Source organism: Cavia porcellus, unplaced genomic scaffold (assembly GCF_034190915.1).
Source record: "Cavia porcellus strain 051 isolate PalLab524CR breed Dunkin Hartley unplaced genomic scaffold, mCavPor4.1 scaffold_15, whole genome shotgun sequence".
NCBI lineage: Eukaryota > Metazoa > Chordata > Mammalia > Rodentia > Caviidae > Cavia > Cavia porcellus.
Genome location: NW_026947498.1, coordinates 53862586 through 53888121, shown reverse-complemented (window position 1 = coordinate 53888121; position 25536 = coordinate 53862586). Strand labels below are relative to the sequence as shown.

The following is a 25536-nucleotide window of genomic DNA, read 5'->3' as shown; positions in this document are numbered from 1 at the left end:
ACATGACCCTGCTAGAATACGGAAAAGAGCTAAGGGTCCTGCCCCATGCGATGACCCAGATGTCAGTTCCAGAAGTTACTGTCTTGAAGGTGTACCAGCACAGTCTCCAGGGTCAGCCCCCAGGAGGGGCTTCCGAAACTGGGAATCAGGGTAGACAGGCAAGGCTGAGCTAGCTTGTGGGAAAGCTGTTGTCTGTGACAAAGCAGCGGATCTGAGTTTAAAGGCAATGCCAAAGCAAACAGAAAGCTAGGTGATGCGAGACAGGAGATAAAAAACTGCTCCCTTATCTAGTGTAAATGTGAGAAAAGTTCTGTCATCCAACAGCTAATTAGTCATTTCTCTTTTGGCTTTAAATTGAACACACCAAACTACCCAAGCACTGTGGAATGAGCCCACAAGGTTACTTTTGACAGTCAATAATCACCATACCACACTTGGCACATCCCATCTGAGGGATAACTCCTGGCGCTATGTTAGGAATGTCGCATTAAGAGACTGTCTTGTTTTTCAAACACTACTCCCATAACGTGGAATAAATTTTAGTCAGGAAACAGCAGTGCACTTAGAATGTACCCTAGCAGGCCCCCAATCAAGACTTTACTTTTTAACGGGGAGGTTCAAACTTGCACTGAAATTGTAACAGCTAGATGTGAAATCTCCTTGCTTTTGGTTGGTCTTTCATGAGCTAAAACAGCCAGCAGTCATGCTGAACAGGACAAAGGATAAAGAATCAAAATAAGCCTTAAGTCCTGAGACATTGTTCTGAAGTTACATAGCAGTCATTTTAAACTTGAGAAGGGATCACATTAGAATGATCACTATGGATCATGTTTGAAAATCAACGTATAAACCAGTCTCCCACTCAGTCTCCATGATCTCATTTATATACTGAAACAAACAAAAACTATCTAATGAAGATGCCTAGTTTGAGGTAAAAATATTTTAAATTTTTATTTTTTTGATAAGATACCAATTATATTTTCAACATTTAAACCAAATGAAAGCTGAAAGTCTACAAACATTCCTAAGAGATTTGAAAACTGAATCAGCCAAAGAGAGTCAGTGGTAAAAATTCTGTTTTCTTCCCTTCTGCTTGCATTGATCAGGTTTCAATTTCTTTCCAAGTGTTTAGGTTAGTAAGTGCTCTTTAATTCAATGGGGCTGATATTAGGATAAAATTAAAACACACACACAAACATACATGTGTGTGAAAGTTTTTTGTAGACTATAAAATGATACTAAATATCATCATGATATCACCATTAATAATGCAGTTAGAAACATTTAGCTTAGATATGAGCATATGATACCATATCACACAGCTTGGCAGAAAAAGCTTTACCTTTAATATTAGGCCATAAGGAATCTGAAAAGTTTTAGGAAATCGTTTCACCATTTTGAATTTTGAAAGCATAGGGAAAAATATTCGACACAAATTAAAAGCTCAGAATTTAAACTTCAGATGTACTGCTAAACATCTAAAGATTTCTGATACTTTTTGGGAAAAAATGCAAAGGCATTTATAGACAGAGTGTTATAGGGAAGGCAGAGTGAACTTTAAATCATTCACTTTAACAGAAGTAGGAATAGCTGCAGAGTCTTGGTTTAATCAACTTTTCTATTATAAACACTAGCTACAACCACTTCCTATCTAACCTTTGTGAGAATGGCTTATACATGTTAAAATTATTCTGTGTTATGTTTCATTTTATGTACCTGTGGATTTATAATCCCCAAGGCAAAGTTTTCATAAGTTTTCATAAGTTTCATAAGTTTTCAAAGTTTTCATGGGTGAGAAAGAGGATGTCATGAACAGCCTAGATAATTTACTAAGCTTACAGTTACCACCTGAACAAGTAAATGCTGGGGATGGTATGAAAATAAGTAGAGAAGGTCACTTTGAATTACTAGTAATTTCATGATACTCATATTGATTCCTTTTGATCCTGGCCACATAAAATGAGTATGCTCTCAATAAAGGACATGCGTTTTTTCAGGACATCTTCTCTAAAGTTTTGTTCCAGATACATTAACGATATTTATAATTAAACATCACCAAAAATAATTCTGTTTCTATTAAACTTTTAAGACTACCTTTAAGATGCAAATTTGATTAGTTTTCTTCTGCCCAAAGTAGAATTAGGTAGAGAATCAGGGCTGCCCAATAAGGTGTTCCTAGTAGTACATAACCCATTCAAGTTACCACAGAGGGTAAATGGAATTTTTGATTTATGTATTACTGCAACTCATCATTCACTCAATCAAATGAGCCACACATGCACTTGTCGCAAATATGGAGAGTAAATCCTAGTAAGGTTAAACAATTTATCCTACTGAAAATGCTAATGAGTGGCAGATGTGAGACCCAAATCTCCTAATTTGTAGCTAAGTGCTCTTTCTATCACATTTAACATGTTCGGCTTTCAGTGTTTAAAAATCAAAAAGTATTTACAGTGGTGTCATTTCAAATAGGTGATGGTCTTAAGTCTAAATCCCTTTAGATTTCTAAAAGGACTTAAGACTTCAACATTTTCGTAGTGCTTAAGTCCCTTTAGATTCCTCTGACAGTTTATCTGTTACCAAACCCGTGCAGAATGTGTTTTTAAAATACACAAGTGCTAATATTTCAATTTGGGAGTGTTAGGATTTAATGTTGGGAACATCACAATTTAAAATTCATTTTTCCTGCACTTAGGCAGAAATAATACATCACAGAGGTTGTAAATGTAAAAAAGCAGGATGGAAAACAGACATACTTCTGGCACTTTCTGTAGAAGTAAAAACATACTATTGGCAGTTTCTGTTTAAATAAAACCATAATAAATGTAGATGTGGTTGACATGAACTGTGCCATAAATGATTAATATTAACTTAAAAATATTTTTGATAACCATCTTAAAAATATATATATTTCTGATAAATAACCTAGATCAAATGTGTATTTTTTTTCCTTCTTTCCAGTAAAGAAATGAAAGTGTACTTGGGAGACAAGAGATGTGGGATTGGTCATTAAGTTTTCTATCTGGGTGTAAATAAATCAAGGGAGTCTAAACTGGATGAATGAAATGGGGATTTAGCTCAGCGATGTAAGCACCTGCCTGGCAAGCACGTGGTTGAGTTCAATTCCCAGTAAAGAAAAAAAAAAAAAAAAAAAAAAACCTGGATGAATGCTAAGATCCCTTTTAGTTTTCCAATGAAGTACTTTTCTAGTTAAACACTATGAAAATGTTCAAGTCTTTTAAGGTATTTACAACACAAAGATGGAACCAATGGGAAGAAAGGCCCCTTAAGTATCAGAGAAAGCAGCACTCATGACAGTTAAATATTTAACAGTAATTCAAGCCACAAGTAAATACGGCTGTGGAAAACTTCAAAATACAATCTGCCCTAAAATTTTAAACGTAACTGATGAATACTGAATTTTTCTTTTGCTGTAAGTAGGCCTCAGGGCATTCATTTTGAACACAGAGGTACTGAGAAATGGACAATGGAAAACACCAAGATCAGAAATGACTTCCACAGGCCTTCTCGTGCCCAGCAGATCAGCGAACCTCAGTGTACCCTCTTTGACTCCCACGAACAGAGGCATATGCTTGGGACCATGCAACTGTGATGTTTTGTTTTTTTTAATCGGTACCGGGGATCGAACTCATGACCGCCTGCTTGCAGGGCAGGTGCTTATGCCATGGAGCTAAATCCCCAGCCTGCAACTGTGATGTTTAATTATGGAAAATTTAAATCGATCAGTAATGTGACTCAAGGGTTATGTGTCTTTCTTTAACAAACTAAATATCCATGTGGCCCTATCTCAGGAACCCTCAAAATACTAGTTTTGATTTGATCAAAAATAACCTAACTAGGAAAACACAATTTGAATGCTATTAGTTGACCCTATATAAATTATGCCTTTTATAAACAATAAATATATTTGCTTCTTTTTACCTTCTGTAGGGTGAATGGCATCCAAGAACAGTTGCTTGTTTGACCATTTATCCCCACTTCCTAAAAATAATAACAGAAAAGGAAAATGAAACTCTGTAATTTGTATAGACACAAAACAAGGCAATATACAAAATGACTTAAATGTGAAATATCACACAAATGAAACAATTTTATTTCAATTATTTTATTCTCAAAATTGAATTTGCCAACCAAAGTAACACTGCTAAACAGAAAATGGATAAAAATAAATTTTTGTCTTTTATGAAATGTACTGTTGGGATTTCGGTGCCTTTAGTCAAGATAGTTTTTTTTTAGGCAAGGTTTCACTATGCAGTTCAGGCTGGCCTTGAACTCACTTTGTAGTCCGGTCTGGCCTCGAACTCACAGTGATGCTCCTGCCTCAGTCTCCCAAGTGCTGGGATTACAGGTGTGCACCACCACACTTGGGCTTTAGTCATCATAATTTGAAGATCAATAAAAAGGAAATGACAAAAGCTAACATTTTACCTAAAGAATAATGCTTCTTTACTGGAAACAGAGGAAAAATAATATCAACATATTAAAAAAAGACACTAAAGTGGAGGTGAAAACCCAAATTAAAGGTCCCTTATAAAATACCCAGGCACATACACTACAGATAGAAAGTAATCACATTTAAAGCCTCTTCAAGAAACATGAACTGCTTTATATCCAGCCATGCAAGTAAGAGCAAATGGGCATCAAATTAAGAGGTTTATGGTAGTTGCGACACTGACATGCAAGCCCAAACTGCAGGATACATGGCTACACTAGCAAGATTTCTCTAAACCACGAGAAGAAAGAGATCCTAAGGTGAGCTCCAGAGATGTTCCAAGGCCCATCAAGATCCTAACAAGAGATGCTCACAGAAAAGGAGGGGTAGAGTGCAAACAATTCTAGTGCCCACTGAAAATGCCAGTAATGTGACTAAAGAAGGAGGCAGAAGAGTCCAACCAACGAGGTATAAAGATTGGTAGAAAAGAGGTGAGTTACAACTCAGTACAGAACAAAAAAGTCCATATGAACCCCCAAGTGTGAAAGGAAGTACAGAATGTTGGAGATTTCACATGAATGTGAAACTGGTAAGATTTCAGGGAATAGAAAAATGTAGCCATGATATGAAAGGTTGCAAAACATGAGAAAAACAAGAATAGCTCAAGAAAATAAATGCATAAAAGCTCCAGAAGATTAAATTATAAAATGCATGAAAATGTAGATGAAAAGCCATTATAGGACTCAAATGGAACTCTCAATATGTGTGGGTCTGAGTAGCGTCCAAGTGAAGGGGATTTGCGATTAGCTGCAGAGTCCAGAAAGGATGAAACTGCTCACACCAGCAGCTGATGGCACTGAAGCAAGCACAGGCGAGGAAAAGGCCAAGGCAGTGCACAGAAGCATCACTCAAGGATGAGTTTGCAATGGCGGCGACCAAAACCCTTAATGGAGGATGGAAGGCATCAATACCTTTTTCTGGAACATTAGGCTTCTCCTTTTTGTGCTTATATTTGCTGACAATTTTGTGGAATAAGTTCTTTTTCTGAGACTGGAAAGGACCTACAGACAATATTAATATAAATATTTTAAACTTCCAATGTTTCACAAAATAATGTGTTTTTAAGCAATTACACCCTCCCTCCTGTGCATTAAGTAAATAGTGAGTTGCAAGAAATGTCATTTTGCATCTTCACTTATCTTGCTGGTGCTAAGCCCCATTCTTTAAGCTTGTTTTAAATCCAGGAAGGTTCTCCTTGGAAATGTATTCGGTAAAGGCGTCCATTAGGCCTACAAGTCTCACTGCAGTTTCAGTGAATAAAAATAGACTGCAACCATAATGGCAGCGTGGCAATATCTGTAATAGAAAGTTTCACTTTGGGCTCCTAAATACCATGAAGAAATGGATGGCAATGTACATTTTATCTCTCCTAGGACTATGACGTTTACAGTAAGAACAGCACTTTCAGGATGACTGCTGAGCCGGTCAGGTAGCTTTCTGAGGCTATCGTAGGTAGATAAAATGATTTTTAAAACAGAAAAATAGTTGATAAAAAACTTTTTCTGGGTAAGAGGGGAGACACATCAGATTCTATTCACTTGGCTGAGATGAAAACAGAACAAAGGTTTTTCAGTTAATCAGAAATGCCCACAACAATGTTTACCACCCAGAGTAGTTCATTTCCTACACTCTGTGGCTATTCCTATGTGAACAATGTTACACTGCAGAATGTTTCTACATCCATAATGGGGATCACACAGTGCCTAAGTCACAGGGCTGGTGTGATTAAAAGACACAGCACCTTGAGTCCTGCTACATCTCCTGTCTACCAGCCTCAGCACTGCAGTCTGCCTTACGGCAGTGAGCTGGCCCCACCCTCCTCTCTAGTGATCTGTTCCATCGGCGTTACAAACATTATTTCTCCCAAATTCAAGGAAAAAGGCTTCTGTCCAAACTTCTCTGTCAGTCACTGCCCCAATTTTTTGCTTCCCCCTACAGCAACTCTCCTGCCCACACTCACAGCCCGCAATCTCTCTCCTTCCACCCAGCACCCAGCACACCTCTTCTGATTAGACCTGATGCTAGGAAGGCAGTGGTGCAGCCTTCCCTGCTCCGGCATACCCACAGCTCCGGACAGGGCTATTGCAGGCACACCATCTCCCTTGAGTGCTTTACGTGAGACTGTAGAACACTGTCTTGTTTCTTCTCTTCCCTCACTGATCTTTCTCTCTCTGTCTCCTTTGCTTCCTCCTCTTCCTAGATGTCTTAATTTTGTAATGCTCTGGACTCAGAGGTTGTCTTTTTTTCACTCCTCTGCTGATCACTCTAATCTCAAGGCTTAACGAACAGCTATAAACTGATGACTCCACGGTCATCATATGCAGACCATTCCACCCCATATTTGAAAAGACAGCAAAAGACAAGACAGATTAATAGGCTACAGGGAGCTAGCATTTTGGTGAAAGGTGAGCAAGAGATGTGGGGGATAGAAAAAGAACTAAGATGCTTTATATACATGTTTCTACTCCCCACAACGAATGCAATCATTAAAAAAAGAAAAGCCAGCCAGCTTACAGTAGCTTACGAGGGCTTCTAGGAAGCTGATGACTGAGCTTCATTTCCTTCTTCACTTCTCTCTAGCTGCTCTAGCCTCCTGGCTTTGCCGGTACACAAATCCTCACTCCTGCCTTAGCACCTTCCTGTCTGCCTTCCCCTCTTCCGACAGCTTCAGGGCTAACTGTCTCCAATCCTTTGAGGCTTTCCTCACGTGTCTCCAGAGCACTCTATGTAGAGCTGCTGCTCAACCCCATTCTATCAACTGTGATCGTCATTGCTCTTACAGCCTATTATTTTAACTGATCAGAAAGTTTGTATATTCAGGGATATCTGCAACAATCACCAATTTTTAGAAAATTTCATTACCTCCAAAATACATCCCACACCTTTTCATTACTACCACTATTATACCTGCAGCATTCCTCCCATTCCTAAGCACTCACTAATCCACTGTCTGTCTCTATAGATTTGCCCATTAAGGACACTTCATATAAATGGAATCATGTAAGTGGTTTTTGACTGTTTTGATTTAGCATGTTTTCAAAGTCTATCCACACCGTGTAGTACACCAGCATGATGAATAATATTTCACTATAAGGATGTAACACATTTTGTTTATCCACTCAACAGCTGATGGATATTTGGACTGCTACCACCTTTTGGCTATTACGAATAATGCTTTTATCAACATTCAAATACAGGCATTTGTGTGGATGTATGTCTCTCTCTGAAGCATATGGTACCTCTTATGTTTAGCTTCTGAGGAACAATTGGACTATTTAATGAAGCAGCACCATTTTATGTTTTTACTAACAATGTATAAAGGCTTCGGTTCCTCCACATCCTCACCCACATTTGTCTGTCTGTTTGATACTGCCATTTTAAGGATGTGGAATTGTGTCATTCTCACTGGAGTTTTGATCTGCATTTCTCCTAGAGCTGACAATGTCAAGCATCTTTTTAATGTATTTATTCACTCTTTGTGTATCTTTTTTCATAGAAAATGCTTATGAGATAACTTGTGCATCTTTAATTTTTTTACTATTCAATTGTTAAGAGTTCTTTATGTATCATATTGGGTATGTGATTTGCAAATACTTTATTCCAGTGTGGAGAATTAATGATCAGCTTAAGTGGGAACACCCACCTGAACTGAGTCAGCATGGTTCTGCGTGGCAAAAGATCTACCTCAGGATCATTGCCGGAATGACATAAAAACGATAGCAGGAGGGGAACTATGCATGCTGTTGATTTCCTGAAAAAGCTTGCCATGGCTGGTTTTCCTGTTTTTTTGTACTGGGAGTTTTCCTGATACAAACATGGCTTTTCTTGTTGGAGGAGGAGCTTGAGTGCTTGCTGTCACCTGGGATGGCTGGTATTCTGTTTGGGGGTCCTCTGATCTTAGTCTTGAGTGTCACTTACGGACTCCAGTGCAGAGATCTCTCACTCAGCTTCTGGCACAGATCCTTCATGTCAATGACTCAGACTTCCTAACTTTCACCACTGCATCACCGGTCTTTGGGCCTTCCTGGATTCCTGCAGAATCTTGATAAGGATTTGCATGTTGTGAGCACTAGGCCTCCAGCCAGACTTGTGCAGAACATTGTTGTGGGATCCAGAGGCTCAGAAAGATTCTTTGGGTCTGTAGTGTATGGACAGATCTCTTGCACTCCTCTACATTTGACATTTTGGGTGAATATTATAAACTAATCCTATAAGTTATGTGTCCTGTATTAAATCTACTCCTTTGGAAAACACTGAGTACAACACCCATTCTGTGAGATGTCTTTTCACTTTCTTGTCAATGTCCTTTAAAGCACAAAAGGTTTTAATTTTGATATAGTCATATAATTTATCTATTTTGGCTCGGTACTTGAGCTTTTGATGTTATATCTAAGGATCCATTGCCAATGTGAGATCATAAATATGCATTCCTATATTTTCTTTGAAAAGTTGTATGTTTTACACTTAAGTCTTCAATCCATTTAAAGTTGAAGTATACTGGATGAAGCAGTAAGAGTCCAGTTTTTCTTTTGCTTGTAGATATCCAGCTGTTTTACACACCATTTTTGGAAAAGATTACATTTTTCCTACTGAGTACTGTTCACTATTGTTGAAAATCAGCTGACCAAAAACGTTTGGGTTTATTTATGACCCTCAATTCTGTGCCACTGATCAATAGGTCTATTTTTGTGCCAATACAACACTCTTCATTACTATGGTTTCATAGTTCTGAAACCAACTATTTGTTTCTTTTTTTCCAGGACTATGTAAATTACTCTGAAGCTCTTACCATTCCACATTAATCTTAGGCTCATTTGTTAATTTTAAAAAGAAATCACCTAAGATTCTAAGAGGCACTGGGTTGAACTTATGGATAAATTTAGGGACATAGTTCCATTTTAACAATGTTAAATACTCTAATCCACGAACATGGGCTATTTCCCATTTATTCCTATTACTCTTTAAACAATGTTGTACAGGATTTTTCTTTTTTTTTTTCTGGTACTAGGGATTGAGCCCAGGGCTTTCATACTGCTCTCCATCCATTGTTTTTAATTTATTATTTTGAGATAGGGTCTTGCTAGTTGTTCAGGCTAGGGTTGAATTTGCAATTTTCTTGCCTTAGCCTCTTAGAGTGCTGGGACCATTAGGTATGCACCACTACACCTGGTTTATGTAGCACTTCCTTTGTTAAACTTATTCCTAAGTACTTTTTTTTGAGGGGAGTGCCACTGGAAGGGGAATTGTTCTAATTTCAATTCTAGATTGCTCATTGCAAATATATAAAAACATAATTTTTATATTACTGTATCTTTCATCCCTACTAAAATCATTTATTAGCTATAAAAGATTTTACTCGATATCTTAGGGTTTTTCTACACATGCATGAGTCTTCTAGATGTCTCTCCAAAGTCTCAGGTGGTCGTAGATGGATGGGCTTTCGGAAGGTGCCTGGATATGGGAGTCTGTAGCTGGCTTATTGTTAAGAGCAGGTCTGGATTACTGGGGGCATGTCCTGGAGGAGTTTATCTCCCTCCCTTGTTCCTTCCGCTCTAATTTCTTCCCACAATGTTGGTTTCTTTTCTCCTATGCATCTCTGCCATGCAGTCCTGCTTTGAATCCAGCGCACTACAGAGATTACAAACTGTGAGCCAAATAAACTTCCCCTTCCTTATAGGGTGAATGTTTAGTACTATGTTCCAGAATAAGGAAGTGACTAGGACAATCATGTCATTTGAGAATGATGTAGTTTTACTTCTTCCTTTCCAATCATAATGCCTTCTTCCTCTTGTCTAACAGAATAATGAACTCTTGGCAAGAGAGGACATTCTTGTCTTGTTCCTGTGTTTACAGGGAAAACATCTAATCTTTCGTCATGAAGTATAACATTAGCTGTGTATTTACTGTAGATGCTCTATCAGGTTTATGTAACGCCTTTCTATTCATAAATTTGATGACTGCTTTCATTTAAAAAAGAAGACTGGACTTTATCAAATGCTTTATTTACATCTACCAAGATGATCATGTGGTTTTGGGTAATATGACATTAATTGATTTTTGAGTGTGAAGCCATTCTTGGAATCCTAGAATAAAATACTACTTAGTTATGGGATATAATAGTTGTTTTTTGCTAATTTGGTTTGGTGGTATTTGAGGATTTTTGTGTCCATATTTACATGATATCAGTCTATTTTCACTTTTTATTTGTCTAGTTTAACATTATGAGTCATAAGAGCGTTTGGAAGTATTTACTCCTCTGCAAATGTTTTGGAGTCATTTGTGAAACACTGGCATTTATTCTTTAAAAGTTTTTGTACAGTCCAGCAGTAAAGCCACCTGGGCCTGGATTTGTTTGTTTGTTTGTTTGTTTTTCCTCCCCACCCCTGGGCAAAGTTTGATTGCTATTCAAACTCTTTTACTAATTACAGCCGGTTCAGATTTTTCTTAAGCTGATTTTGGTAATTTGTCTTTCCACGAAGTCTTCATTTTATCTAGCATCTCTAATTCATTGCTATGTAGTTGTTTATAGTATTCCTTTAAAATTTTTGGTCATTTCTGCAGAGTTGATATAATGTCTTCTATTTCTTTTCTGATTCTAATAATTTGAACCTTTTTTCCCCTTTGATCCCAATCCAGCTAAACATTTCTAAATTGATATTTTCAAAGAGTACCTTCTGATATCATTGCTTTTCTCTACTTTTCTATCATTATTTAGTAAGTTGCAGTTTAGTAATTTCCCCTTTAACCTCTATTATTTCTTTTCTTAAACCTTTGGGTTTAAGTATTTCTTTTTTGTTTGTTTTTTTTTTTGGTCACTGTCTTAGGGTGAAAGGTAGTTAAGTTGATTTGAGAGTTTTCTTTTTTTCAAGTATAGACATTCAGAACTATACATTTCTCTCTGAGCATTGCTTTAGTTACTTCCCTTAAAATTTCACATGCTGTTTCTTTACTTTTATCCAGTCAAAGTTCTTTATGATTTTCCTTTCTTTTTTGAGATCCTTTTGTTGTGTATGTGTTGTTCTACTTCCACATATTTGTGAAATTCCCAAGTTTTCTCCTATTACTGATTTTTAAATTCACTCCTCTATAGCCAGAAAAGATAGTTTTATTTTAATCCTTTTAAATTTATCAGTTTGTTATTGTTACCCAGGATTGCTTTGCTAATGTTTGTCTCTTTTGGTTTCATATGAATTTTAGGATTATTTTCTTCAGTTCTGTGAGGAATGCTGCTACTATTTTAATTAGGATTTAACTGTGTATCAATTTTGGAAGTATGGCTGTTTCGACAATAATGTTTCTGCTTGTCTAGGAACAGGGGATATCTTTCCATTTTCTGATGTGCTCATCAACCTCACAGTACTATAATTTTTTGTCATAGAGGTCTTTCCCTTCCTTGGTTAACAATTCCTAAATATTCCTGCCACATTACTGATTTTGGTTATTAATCCTAGAAGACTTTTGTTGAAATTTTTGTGTCTCCTCTATAGAGGATATCACCTGCAAATAATAGCAATTTGACTTCTTCCTTTCTCTACACAACTGTTTTATTTTTTGTCTTGCCTGATTGCTCTGGCTAATGTTTTGAGTACTATATTGAAAAGAAGTGGTTATGGACATTTTTGTTTTGCTCCTGATTTTAGAGAGAAAGTTTTCAATTTTTCCCTATTTAACAAGATGTCAGTAAGTCTTTTTTTTCTTTATCATGTCAAGATAAGTCCTTCTATACTTATTTTCTTCAGTTTTTTAAAAAATCATGAACGGATGCTGGATTTTGTCAAAGGCTTTTCAGCATCTACTGAGATGATCATGAGAAAGCATCACAATTTCAGATATTACACATTACTGAAAAGCTACAGACATAAAAACAGTGTGATGCTGGCACAAAAACAGACATGTGAATCAATGGAACAGGATACAGGATGCAGGAACAAATCCAGACACATTCAAATATCTGATTTGACAAAAGCATTAAAAACATACTGGAGGAAACATAGCCTCATTAATAAATGGTGCTGGGAAAACTGGTTATTTACATGCAGAAGACTGAATCTTAAACCCACACTTCTCACAATGTATTAAAGTCAAAAAAATGGACCAAAGATCTCAATGGTAATTTTTGCAGACATGAGAATAGGCAAGTAATTTCTGAGGAGGATTGCCATGAGTTCGAGGCCAGCCTTGGCTACAAAGTGAGTTTAAGGGCAGCCTGAACTGCATAGTGAAACTGTCTCAAAAAAATCACTGGAAAGGCTGTGGGGGAAAAGCAAGCCTTATACATTATTGTTGGCAATGTAAACTAGTGCATCTATTATGGAAATCAGTATGCAAATTCCTCAAGAACCGCAACTAGAAATTTCATTCAACCCAACTATTCCCCTTCTGGGTTCCTTACCAAAGGAATTAAAGACATCATATTACAGCAATACATGTGTACCCACACTTATAGCAACACAATTCACAATACCTGAATCTTGGGAGCAGACTGTATGTCCATGAGAGGAATGGCTAAAGAAAATGTATTTACATACAACAAAGTACTACTCTGTCATAAAGAATAAATTAGAGTCATCTGCAGGAAAATGGAGGCACCTGACAACTATAATGTTAAATGAAATAAATCAGACACCACCATTGCATAGTGTTTCTCTTATACAAAAAACTCAAAATATAAATCCAGCACAAAAGAAAGGATAGAGCCAGGCATGGTGGCACACACCAGTAATCCTAGCACGTAGGCTAGGCAGAAAGATTGCTGTGAGTTTAAGGCCGGCCTGGGCTATACTGCAAGATCCTGTCTCGAAACACCAAAAACCCCCACAAAAACAAAAACAAAATAAACAAAAAACCAAACCAAAAAACAAATCCCAACCAACTAATAAAAAACCCAAAGAACAGATAATAGAATGTTGGAGAGAAACCTTTTGCAAATGAGCAGGGGACCAAGAAATGGAGAAAGGGAGAGGGTAAACGGGGGTGGGGGGGGGAGTAAACAGTAAAAAAAAGAACTGAGATATGCTATGTACATGGACCGACTCTCTGTGAGGAATGTGATCATTATGTACTGTACATATGTACTGTAAAAAATTTAAAAATCATCACAAAATTATTTTACTGCTCAGCAACAGCCATTTTTGGATACTTTTCCCATGTACCTGAAAAGGGTATGCATTGTGCTGTTACTGGGCAGAGTTTATATACACCACCTAGTTCTAGTTGGTTTATAGTGTTCCTTAAATCTTCTTTTTCCCTGTTGATCTTCTAAACCACTCTTTTTTTACGCAGCACATCTCCTTTTTAAAATATGCTTTCCTTATTTTAGGCTTATTTATTGACTTGTATCCACAGTATAATGTAACCTCCATAGCAGAGGACTTCTTTGCTTTCATTCACAGATATGATCTAAATGAGTACAGTAGTGCTTAGTATATGGCAGGTTCTAAATTTTGTTTCATGAATAAGTAAAGCTCACACACACAAAAAAAACTCACTTGGTACAAAGTATGCAAAAATGACATCTGCTAATACTACTGATATCATAAACCTATGCAAGTATTTTTAGATGACTACACCAAGGCATCCTTCTAAAATAAGCAATAGTAAACACCTCTGGATTTGCTGGCAGTACCCTGAAATGGAAACACAGAATGCCTCCTTGCTTGCTTCTTTGGTAAAAAGAGAACAAGAGAAAACAAAATTCATTTAACAAGTGCAAAGAAAATATCATGCATTGATACTACACTAGTATTATAGGTGTTCTCTCTATTTTGGTTTGCAATCACCACCTCATGTATTTACAAAACCTTGGCTGCAGAATCAAAACAACACAATGGTAATCATGGAAAACAGAAGCAAGAAGGAAAAAATTTTGGAATTTCTCAGAATCACGGAGATCACAGTGATTTACAGGTAGGAAAATAATTTGATAATACATTGGCTCACAGAGACAATAAAAAAACAGTTCACAGAAACAAACTGATTTGGTGTATGGAAAGAAAAGGAAAAAAAGAGAAGGGTATCTCTTTTCAGACCCAAACATACTCAGAAAAACCTAAGAAGTACCCATTAAGAACAAACCTAAGACAGAACTTATATTAATATTAAACACAAAAACAAAAATGAATAAATAAAAAAAATTCTAGAGAGGTTCTGTACATGGAAGAGCTTCAACAGAATTTAATCTTTAAATTCTCTGCTCCAATCACCTCCCAAAGTACAACTATAAAATAAGCAAATGACAACTCTTTCAAAGAAAATGAAAAAAATTGAAAATAAAGTATATAAGATCTTTATTCTAGTCATTGAAAAGTTGCAATTTGGGAGTCAAAGAAGTGAACACTTTAATTTCTGCTCACAAATATGGTACATGACAACATTTAACATGTTTTCTAAATAAAATAAAAGTCGTATTTGTACTACATGGCAAATATAAGAAAATTTACTACTATCTTTTCTTATTTGTTACAAAAAACACAGAAGTATTCCTAGGTGAGGAGGAAGGTACGGAGTGGAAAGCACAGAAAAAAGCTTTAGAAGGAGTCATTTAGAAAACAAAATCAACAGCTGAACAAAGAATCAAGACTTGTTCTTCACTCTGTACTGGTGGTGCTGAAGCCATGGCACGCAGGCTGCAGCCAGCTAGCTGCTGTCACTGAAAGCTCTAAAAGGTTTGCCATTGTCACTGCTCTATACTGCTCTTAAGATTCTGTCCCCTCTCTTTCTTTACTACATTTCTTGAGAGAACATTTGCATCAACTTTAGCTTCTTTATGACCAGATCACTCACTGCTGGTACATACAGTGCCTTAGACTTCCAGTGAAGTTTTTGGGCAGGATGGTCTATATTGTGAAGTAATAATCTCTTTGTATTCCACAGTTGTGCAGAAAATAAAAGGGCCAAATACAAGCTAAGAGGATGCCAGGATTCCCACAGAGTCAGGTGGAGTGGCACACACCTATAATTCCAGATATGTAGGAGGCTGAGGCAGGAGCATACTAGCAGCCCGGGCCATTTAGCCAGACCCTGCATCAAAATTTAAGTAATGGGGGTGTGGATACTGGTGCTGTGTTCTATGATAGAGTACAATGGAGTTTAATCCTACATTCTGTACCATACCATACCATACCATAAAAAAAAAAAGGCTAAGTTTCTATAGAGATGTTAACAATAACATTTCTAAAACATTTGAGGTTCTCTAAAAAAAAAAAAAATTAACGTTTTTTTAGGATAAAAAGCTATAGTGACATATGGGGCTGGCGAATTGGATCAGCAGCATAGGCGCCTGCCTTGCAAGCACAAAGTCATGAGTTTGATCCCTGGTACCCCTACCCCCCCCAAAAAAACTATAGTGACATAAAGCCATTTCAGTATTAGTGTGATATAATAATTTTTCAAGGTCAGTGGGTGGATGAAGTGACAGCCCTCTCTCTAAAATTGTTTCTAGACACAAATGTCAAGCATAACTCCAGTGGTAGTTGCTTTTCATGCAGATCCTACGGTTTTGTGTTTTTAAGATCAAAAAGAAAAAATTGAGTCTCAAGAATAGGCCGGCATTTTTCTGCTGGATATGTAAGCATGGGAAATTATTATTCCTTTGCAATAATTTATAGCAGAGGGCTCCCAGCTCTGGGCATGTGGATATGTCGACAAGAGTAAGTGTATCAATAAGTCTATCAGCCACAACCAAGTTAAGATTCATTAAGGGGCAGGCATTTCCTCCTTTGCTGCACATGCAGGCTTGGGTAAGTAGTTTACGATTGATTCTATCAGTAAATGCTCTGCAAAGAGATACTCATTATGTTCCTGAAAAAGTGTGGTGGCAAGGAAGATTCTCAAACAATACTAGGGCACAATACCGCGCTGAGCCTAAACTGGAAGCTCTAACCTCCTCCCCGGGTGGGGCTGGCCAGACTATCAACGGGCCTCAGCTTTTTCAGACTCAAAGTATACTCAGGATGGCTCAATCCCAACATGTGTGTCTGCTTCAACTTCTAATTCTGTGACCCTACTTCTTTTATTACCACTGGAATGAAAGCCTAAAATGTTTAATCATTTTAAATTTCAAACTTAAAATGTAAGTGTTAATTAGAAAAAAAAAAGAAACAACAGCATGTTTGGTAAGAGCCCCAAAACTATGTAAACACAGAATAAAAGAGGAGAAGTGAAGTCAAGTGCCAAGATGAGGCATAAATACTCTAAAACACTCTAAATTGAATTCAATTTGCTTTTACTCCAAGACCCTACTTCCATTAGAAAATTACTGTTTTGCAGAGAACTCTGACTTTTGCTGCTTTTGTAAATAATGCTTCAAAAACATCAGTAGTATACATAAGATAATGTGTCAAAACAAGTATCTTAAGGCATTTCAGTTAGACTTATAACTTAAAGCTTTCATTTAAAAACACAAATAACAGATAATCTGTGGAAAAAAATGTCAGACTGGGTTAGCTCAGCTGAACGTCATTGAAAGTTAGAATGATTATAATTTACTGGATAACTTGTTCTTAAAAGCCAAGGGAAATGCTATTCCTAAGTCATCGTCCTCTGTTCCCTTAGAACACAGGCTGAGTGCAGCTGGCAGAATGCAGCACTTAGCTATTTTCATCCCCTTTATAATAGAGCTTTTCATAAAACCCATTACACAAACATAAGGAATAGGGTGAAAGGAACGGAAAGACAATGGGAAAGAAGCAGAGATGATATGGAAAAGCAGAGGAGACGGGAGACCAATGGGAAGGTAGAGGAATAAATGAAGTGAGTACTGTGACTCTGAAATACGTAACAGTATAGAGGTGTAACTAATCACTGCTGCTAGAAACTACACTTCAGAAAAAAAAAAAAAAAACCTACATGTTTTATATAGCCTGAAGCACCGAAAAAAGGTGCTAAGTATTAGTTAGGGAAAAACATAATGAATGCTGAATGGCAACAGATATAGCAGAAGATAAAAACAGACAAATGGCAAATTGTGGGGAAAAATGAGTTTCCAATGGACACATGCACTTTTACTAATGAACTAATGATCTCATACACAGTGTTTGCTTGAATGATTCATTATGCAAAGATGCAAAGGGTCTAGAGTCTAAGAAAACAATCTCCTCTATCTGCTAAAGATCAGGCAATTATGGCACAGCTGGTATGATAATTTCATTAATAACTTGTAGTCTAGTATACTGGTGCTGCTAATGCCAAATTACAATCAGGCATAAATACTATTTCTTTAGTTTGCTAAACAGAGAATATATTATTCAATTTCTGCATTATTTCAATTGCATTTTGCTCTATGAAACAATGTGGAGCACAAAATTTAAACTGTAAAACTCCCCACTTAGGTAATTAATTAGTATACTCTATAAGAACCTGTGGCTTTGTGGCTTTACAGGCATAATAAGAGTTAAGCTATTCAATCATTTTCATGCCTTTAAAATGGAAGTTCTAACTGTGACAAGTGGGATAAGAAATGCATCCAGTACACTGGTCAAATAAAATTCTACTTTACCGGTTGGAGATTTATCAGCAACTTCATATCCAAGAATTACAGGAGCTCAAGGTAGCTGGTACCAAAGGACTCATGGACTATTCTACCTATTCCTAAATATCTCCAGGACATGAAGACTATTATTGTATTTAGTTTGGAAATCCATTCTGGTACTCAGTTACCTAATTGTCAATGAGTCTCTTTTATTTCTTCACATATGTATCCTGCAAGATCTTTATAAAACACTGGTTTTTTTTTCTAGATGAGCAAAACTGGTGATGCAGCACTTTTTCCATTCCGTATTCATTAGACTTAGTTTTATTAACCAGAGAGAAAAACTGCTAATTCTCAAATGACTTTCATATACCATTAATCACTAACAGGTGAATTTTCATCTGCTTTTCAATGATGTTCAGAGACACAGCTCTCAACAGGCCCTTCTGGCTGTAGCAGTTCCAGGGTACAAAGGGCTAGTCTCGAGGGGGGGGAAATTAAGTCTCTTCTCTGAAGAAATCATAATTTTTACTAATCTACATGCTTTAAATATTCCCTCAAAATCCATGAAACTGTGTCTTCATTAATATTCATATCCATTCCAAACTATATGCAAGAAGGAAAATAATCTGATTTGACACAAAACAGGGAATGGGTGGCTACTTTTACCAAGATACTTCTAAGAACTTTTCGATCAAATCAATCCTGAAAAAGTAACTACAGCTTGGTATATCAACTGTTCATATTGCCATATCCTGTCATCAAAGGACAGCTAGTCTTTCATATCTGTGAGGAATAAGTGGAATATTTCCCCAACAATCTTTAGAAGTAAAGTAAAATTGGAAGACAATGTTCTCAACGACATCATGATTGTCGTGATAGAAGATCGGTCATTCCTTGAGGTTGAATGTCATGAGTAGGAGGGCGGCATTGGCATTCCAGTCTCTGCGCCATAAAACAGTGTTACCAGGTGGTGAGACCACTAAAAATGCCTCATATTCTTTTACGTCCCCTTCTGGATGGGACTACCGCCCCTGAGGAGTGCTGAGATCCACCCAAGGCATGTCAGTAATTTTAAGAGATTCCCTGAGATATGTAGGGAGGGAGAAGCTGACATTTTTGAAAATAAATATAGTAAACAAAGCATTTTGCTAAAATTTAATAAAATCAATAAAAATATAGTACTGGAGCATTATAGGTATATTTATTTTCATTTCATCCACACTATTAGTAAGAATAGTGTCTGCTTCTCAGGCAAATAGAATGATTTTACTTCTACAGTGAATCCACAGTAGACTCAGGAACAGAAGAACCAGACTCAGCAGTTTCTGCTCAAGAAGAGCCCAACACCTCAAATTAGAGTTCTAGAAAGCAGAAGGTCAAAGACCATGTGCAATACTTTTGAAAAAGCTTTCCTACATCTTTAAGACCAAATGTGTATTCCGAGATGCCAAACAACAGAGGTTAAGGAGAATTCAGAAGGAAAAAAGGGACAAGGGAGGCAGGAACCAAGATAATCTTGGGAAACAGTCTGACATTCTGATTCCTTCCTGCCTACCTTTTAAACCCAATTATTGATTTATCTAGTGGGAGCTTTAGAAGCATAGCCAAGGAGTAGGTGAGATTCTGATCATATTGTAAGAAGGCACAGGTCACACCTAACCTTTGCTGGTTTTAGTCAGTTCTGAGGACACGTTTCCAGTCTTCTTCTTTTTTCTCGGGACAGGTATGCCTTTCCGGTCAAAAGTAACAGGACTATACTGAGGAAGGCTGTTGAATTTCTTTTCAAATTCTTCATCCAACTTTGCTGAGCTATTAAAAGTAGAGAGAGAGGGAAATCAATCAGTACAAGATCAAATATCTGAACAGAAAATGATACAAAATAAATTTTAAGATATTTCATTTGAAAACAGAGCTGCTGGAAATTAAGACATTTTAAGTAAGTTCTGTGCAAGAAAAAAATACCTTTTCAGAAATACCTGAGGAGACTTACACAATTTTCCTAGTAAACTCAACAGTACAAGTTACCATATTATCTTAGAAAAGTCGAAACATCATTTAAAATATTAGACTATACTTGACATGGGGAATTTGCCATTAAATTGACATGAGACTTTTTCATAACATTCAGTACAAAGCATACTCTATTTAGGCAGATCTTCATTCTAAAGATTATATATATGAACATACATTAGCAAGCTTATTGATAAAATACGTTGGTAGATGGATGTTTTTAAAAACTAGTGCTTGACTAGCAATTAAAACACACAAATAAAAAACAAAAAATCCTGTTATTAGAAAAAAAAATCTGGAGAGTTGGTCAGATGAGGCTAAAACATACAATGAGCAAAGAAAAGCCAATGAGCATACTACTGGCAGTGAGGTGACATCACTTGAACTTAAACCAAAACGCCACTGGCAAAGCTGGGAATTGTGGGGCTCACTCTGACTGTCTGCAACCCCACAACCCCAGCAATGGCAGCATGCCTGCTGGATCCTAGGCTGGCTTCTTGCTTTCATTTAGTAAGACTTACTGACTAATGCACCCTCCAGACAGACAAGGGAAGCTGTGAGACAACTGCTGTGCCTGCTGGGGCAGAAGTGGAAAGAGGGGTGGAAGAAGAGAGTCACTTTGGTGCAGCTGAGAGGAGCTGATGGATTAGGTTTCTAACTCCAGCATGTACTTGAGATATTCCCACCTAAAGCCATTCTGTTTTGGAGGAACACACAGCACAAGAGTTGGGAAACAGGAAAAAGGCTCAGATGAAGAGTCAAAATAAGATGGTCATTGCTAGGTTCTTTCAAAGAGTGATGCTCCTCCTCTAATAAAGTCATCTTTTCTCACTCAGCTAAAAAAATTAGTTTCTAAAAAAATTAGTATCTATAGAAAATCTGGTACTAAAGAGAAGCTATCAAAGGGCTTAATATATATAATATATATAAATAAATGTTATGAGTTTTTCAGCTACTCTAATATTCAAAAGAAAACCTGTGAAAATGCATGATGAACTCAGAAGGTTCCTTTAGATTGTCTTCCTTTGTTGTTTGTAAAGAGATAACGAAAATAATCTATGTGTTACCTGAAGAAGTATACACAATTAGAACTGCCAATACTGAAGTGAATTTTCCTGGCCATGCCAACTAAGCAGGATATTTTCTAAGATTAAAATGTTTAAAAATTCTCATCTATAAATCGCTGAGCAGACCCACAGGAACCATATTTTCCTCTGCTCAGACACTATATTGGTATGTTCTAAATGAAGCAAACCCAGTCTATCTCAGTGATGGTGAGTGTCTGTCTGTCTGTCTTTTCAGGACAGAGTCTCATGCAGTTCAGGCTGACATTAACTCACTTTGTAGTCTAAGCTGGCCTCAAGCTCACAGTGACCCTCTTGCCTCAGCCTCCCAACTGCTAGGATTACAGAAGCACATCGCCATGTCCAGCCTGGTGAACCGTTTAGAGCTTTCAGTGATAATAAACAGCTGGCTATGTGGCGTGAGTGCAGTAGGTTTGCCACCACTGGTCTATCTGATCCTGATACGTCAATATTTAAAGAGGCAAAGGAAGAAAGAACACTGAATTTACTGCTGATTTAAACCAGATTCCCAACTTTCACATGTGACTTCATCAGAAATGAGTAAAGTACATACATGTACCTCTCACCAATCTCAGGGCTTTTCAAATGTCTGGGGCACTTATTCTGGTTCTTACAGACTGGTGAAAATACCTGTCTTGTAACTCCTTGGTTTCTAACGGAAGTTGGAGACAGCTCTGTTTGCTATTTCCTAGCACTTCTGCATGAGACCTGCTTCTCTCTTGTAGTCCAGATTCACAAGGCACTGAAAGTTCTTTCAAAGGAGACAGAGCATTGCTCTAAATATTCAAGGATCATCACTTATTTTTTAGGTAATTCCACATTTGAAAGTATCATTTAACAATGGCAAATGGTATGATTTTCATATCATTATTTAAGCATAATATAAGTAAACCTAATTTAAAGTATTTGAACTTTTAATGGGATTAAGAAGAGGAGGGGAGAGGAAAGGGATGAAAAAGGAATTGAGATGTGTTTTGAACAAGTATGAACACCTCACAAGGAATGTAATAATGTACAGCATGCATGCACTAATAAAAATATAAACTGAAAAACACATTAGAAATAAAATATATAAAGTTAAGAATGTATTATTTCAATATAAATAAATTTGAGGAGCTAGTATCATGAAAAATAATTTCTACCTTGTCACTTGATGATGACCTAGAGTTGTAAAACTAACCATACGTTAAAAGCACTGTGATTTCCAAAGAAAACTATTACATTATTCACAAGTAGAAATGCAAATATTATGAATAAAACAAATGTAATACACACAGTGCATAAAATCTGCATACCTTTAAACACACATAAAATATGCAAAATTATTTTCATTCAGTGTATTCTTTTTAAATTTGGGCTAATGAGAAATCTCACAGGATTTTCAAAACAGTATAACTGAATATGCAGATACTTTTCTCATCAATATATAATATTGTATCTCCTAGCTTACTAACAAAATGTTTTATATTAAGTTTTCTAAGAGAATTTGTATAATCTTAAATATGAAGTAATTCTTAATGATTTTATGTTACTGTATGCCACTGTTTAATTTGTACATTTCAATGCATAGTTAATGTATTCAATGTACTCTGTATGATATGCAACATAATATTTTTATCTTAGAGCAATAGAAGATAGTTTAAACAAATCAAAGTTAGAGGTACAAGCATAATTTTATTTACCTCACATATTCCAGCTGTCATATTATTTTATAAACACATGTACATACAGTTAAAAATATTAAATGAATATAAATATAGTTCCATAAATATAAATATAGTATGTAAAGTGTACAAAATCTAAACCTATTAATAATATCCATTCTAAGTTTCATGTAGGAAAACTGGTGCTAGTAATATTAACAGATTTACAAGATCACACCATGCTACATGGTGGACCTCAATTCAAACTCAACCTACAGTTTAAAATGTGTATAATTTCTACTCTGCCTAAAATGTGAATGATATTATCATTCACATGACTATGTTAACTGCAGGAAACATGAGACACATTTGATTTGTGTTTACTAGGCAACTTTTCAGATTAAAGTTTAAGTATTAAATGAAAAGTCAAGAATGAGCAATCAGTGAAAACCCTACCACGCTGGGCTGTGCGTAGTGCAAGTGGATGTGCTCACAGGCACTTACCCAAGGAGACAGTCTTCTTTTGGCTTTGTTTTCTTGAACTTCTTGTTCCCACTGGTCCCACATTGGTTAAATGTCCAGCTTTCATCACCCCAACACCCTTCATGATCAGAGGAGTTTCCTTTTCCCGAGCTTCGTTTACCTAATGGAGTTCAGGAAACAAGATGTGCTCAGTCTCCTAGGGTTGGGAAGAGTACTGTAGGTTACAGAGTCCTTGAAGTAATGTATGCTGGGCTATCTTTAGTAACAGAATGTGCAAAACAGTGACTTAAAACCTCTGAGTTTGTCTTGTCATAATTTAATAGGTATCACAGAACTTAAGAGACAGACAACTACTCCTATGTTTTCTATTTGAGAACTAGCTAAAGTGTGGGTGCCCATAGCTGATAGACTCTACTAATTCAACTCACTGCGATGACATCACTGAAGAACTATGTAACTCTCCAATATCTTCATTCACAGTTTATTCAATCTAACACTCATACATCTCTTGTTAGGATACAGCTTGTGGCAGCATTCCCTAGCGAGATGCTGTATTTTAAAATAGATAAATTTATATAAAATATTTCAAGGAACAAAGGTATATACACTGAATAGTTTGGGGATGCTATCATGTTTTAAAGAACACTTCACTTACAGTTCTGACTACCTAATGGAGACAGAAGGAGAGGGTATTCATTTCTGGAGCCTTCAGGTCAAGACTGCTAAATGCATTTGCCTCATTCAGGAAATTCCATTAAAGACCAACCCAAAAGTTCCATTTAGTACTGATCCTCAAAACAAAGAGTTAAGTCAAACCAGTAAAACAAAAAGTTTAGCTACTTTCAATACTTATATCCTGGAGAAGTAGCCACTAAATGATACAAACTCCTTAAAGATGTTAGAACACATGTAGGCAAAAATCACAAAGGGCTGTGATATATAAACCATAAGGAACCATGCAGATGTGAGACATTATGTGGGAGTCACATTATTCTTTATAGAGGTTCTTTTCAATAGGCCCAAAGGAAAGATTCTGCTTGGTTTCTGTGTTCTCTAGAGGTCAGTGCAAGTCACTTACCTCTGTCCACATTAGCTCGCAGAGAGGTCAGCATGCCCTCAGACACCAGGGTTTTATAAAGAGCACCTTTGCAAGACCTCTCAGATTTCCTGGAGCCACAGGTTTCTATTTTTCTGTGACATTCACTGTCCTCAGGCTTGGCCTGTCCTGATAGGCTAGGTGGTAGTGCATCCTCCGTGGGGGTCAGGGGTTCTGCTTTTATACCCTCTGGCACCTCACCAGAAATGTTCTTGCTGGTAGAAATACTAATGAAATCTGGAGGTCTGGACTCTTTGGTAATGTCTGAGGACTTCTCTTTTGACATTTTCTTTTCTCTTGATTTCACTTTTTTCTTTGGTGGCTTGGCATCCAAAAGGTTTCCCTTGCCACTTGAAGATGTGCGGATCTTCTTTCGAGGGGTTTCTCCAAGCTTGTCAACACCCCAGTCTCCTTTAGCGACAGCTTCAATGGTATATATGACGCTTTCAATGTCAGATTCTGAGGACTGCCTCTTCTTGCATGACTTCTTGGGTGTGGACTTATCATTTCCATGTCGATCCATTTTGCTTTTCTTTTTCTTCTTTTTTAGTTTTTCTGGTTTGTTTAATGCACTGGGATCCTCAATGATCATAATTCCATGAGGATGGCACATGTGATCTTTTCGATTGGGAACATCACTAATTATTATCTTGCTACTAGCAGAGTAAGAAAAATCAGGGAAATGACTATATTTTTGATCTTCCTCTAATTCTTCCTTTCTAATTTCTTTAGAGTCTTCCATTTTTATAGACATTACATCATCCATTTGTAGCTCCTCAAGATTTCTTAATTCCTTAGACTCTCTTAAATTTTCCTTGGCTAGTTTTTCAAACTCTTCCTCCTCCTGCGACCCAGTTGTATCTGTTTTCTCCACTTTTATTTCTCTTTCTTCCTTTCCCTTCTCCAATTCTTTAATTCTTCCACTATCTGATTCTTTTGTCTTTATTAGCTTTGTTTCTTCCATTTTCACCCCCTCTGATGCCAGGCACATCTAAATATTTAACATATAAATGGGAGAAAAACATGAAATATCTTTATTATTCCATAATTAAAATTAAACTTTTCAATTATATCCCTTTTACAAATAATCAGAATGAATGCCAAAGTGTATAACTCACTTCTGCCAAATCTAAATGATTCAAATTAGTAAAAAGCTGTATGCAATGGGACATATTCATTAAACTCTAGACAAACATCTGAGACAATTTTTCAGCTTCAGCAGAAGCTTTTCCTAG

The 25536-nt window shown here is 36.7% G+C and overlaps 1 protein-coding gene across 7 annotated transcripts in view; it reads right to left on the bottom strand.

Annotated features, from left to right (window-relative positions):
* Bbx (BBX high mobility group box domain containing) overlaps positions 1-25536 on the bottom strand; it is a 220786-nt gene that overhangs the window by 15016 nt on the left and 180234 nt on the right. For 6 of the 7 annotated variants that reach the window (XM_063224901.1, XM_063224902.1, XM_063224900.1 and 3 more), the window contains 5 exons: positions 24284-25292; positions 23227-23365; positions 19645-19793; positions 5425-5514; positions 3943-4002 (listed from right to left, as the gene is read on the bottom strand). In XM_063224901.1, coding sequence (XP_063080971.1) covers positions 3943-4002; positions 5425-5514; positions 19645-19793; positions 23227-23365; positions 24284-25292 — 1447 coding nt within the window. The remainder of the gene's footprint in view (positions 1-3942; positions 4003-5424; positions 5515-19644; positions 19794-23226; positions 23366-24283; positions 25293-25536) is intronic. The other variant, XM_063224898.1, reaches the window with a different exon arrangement.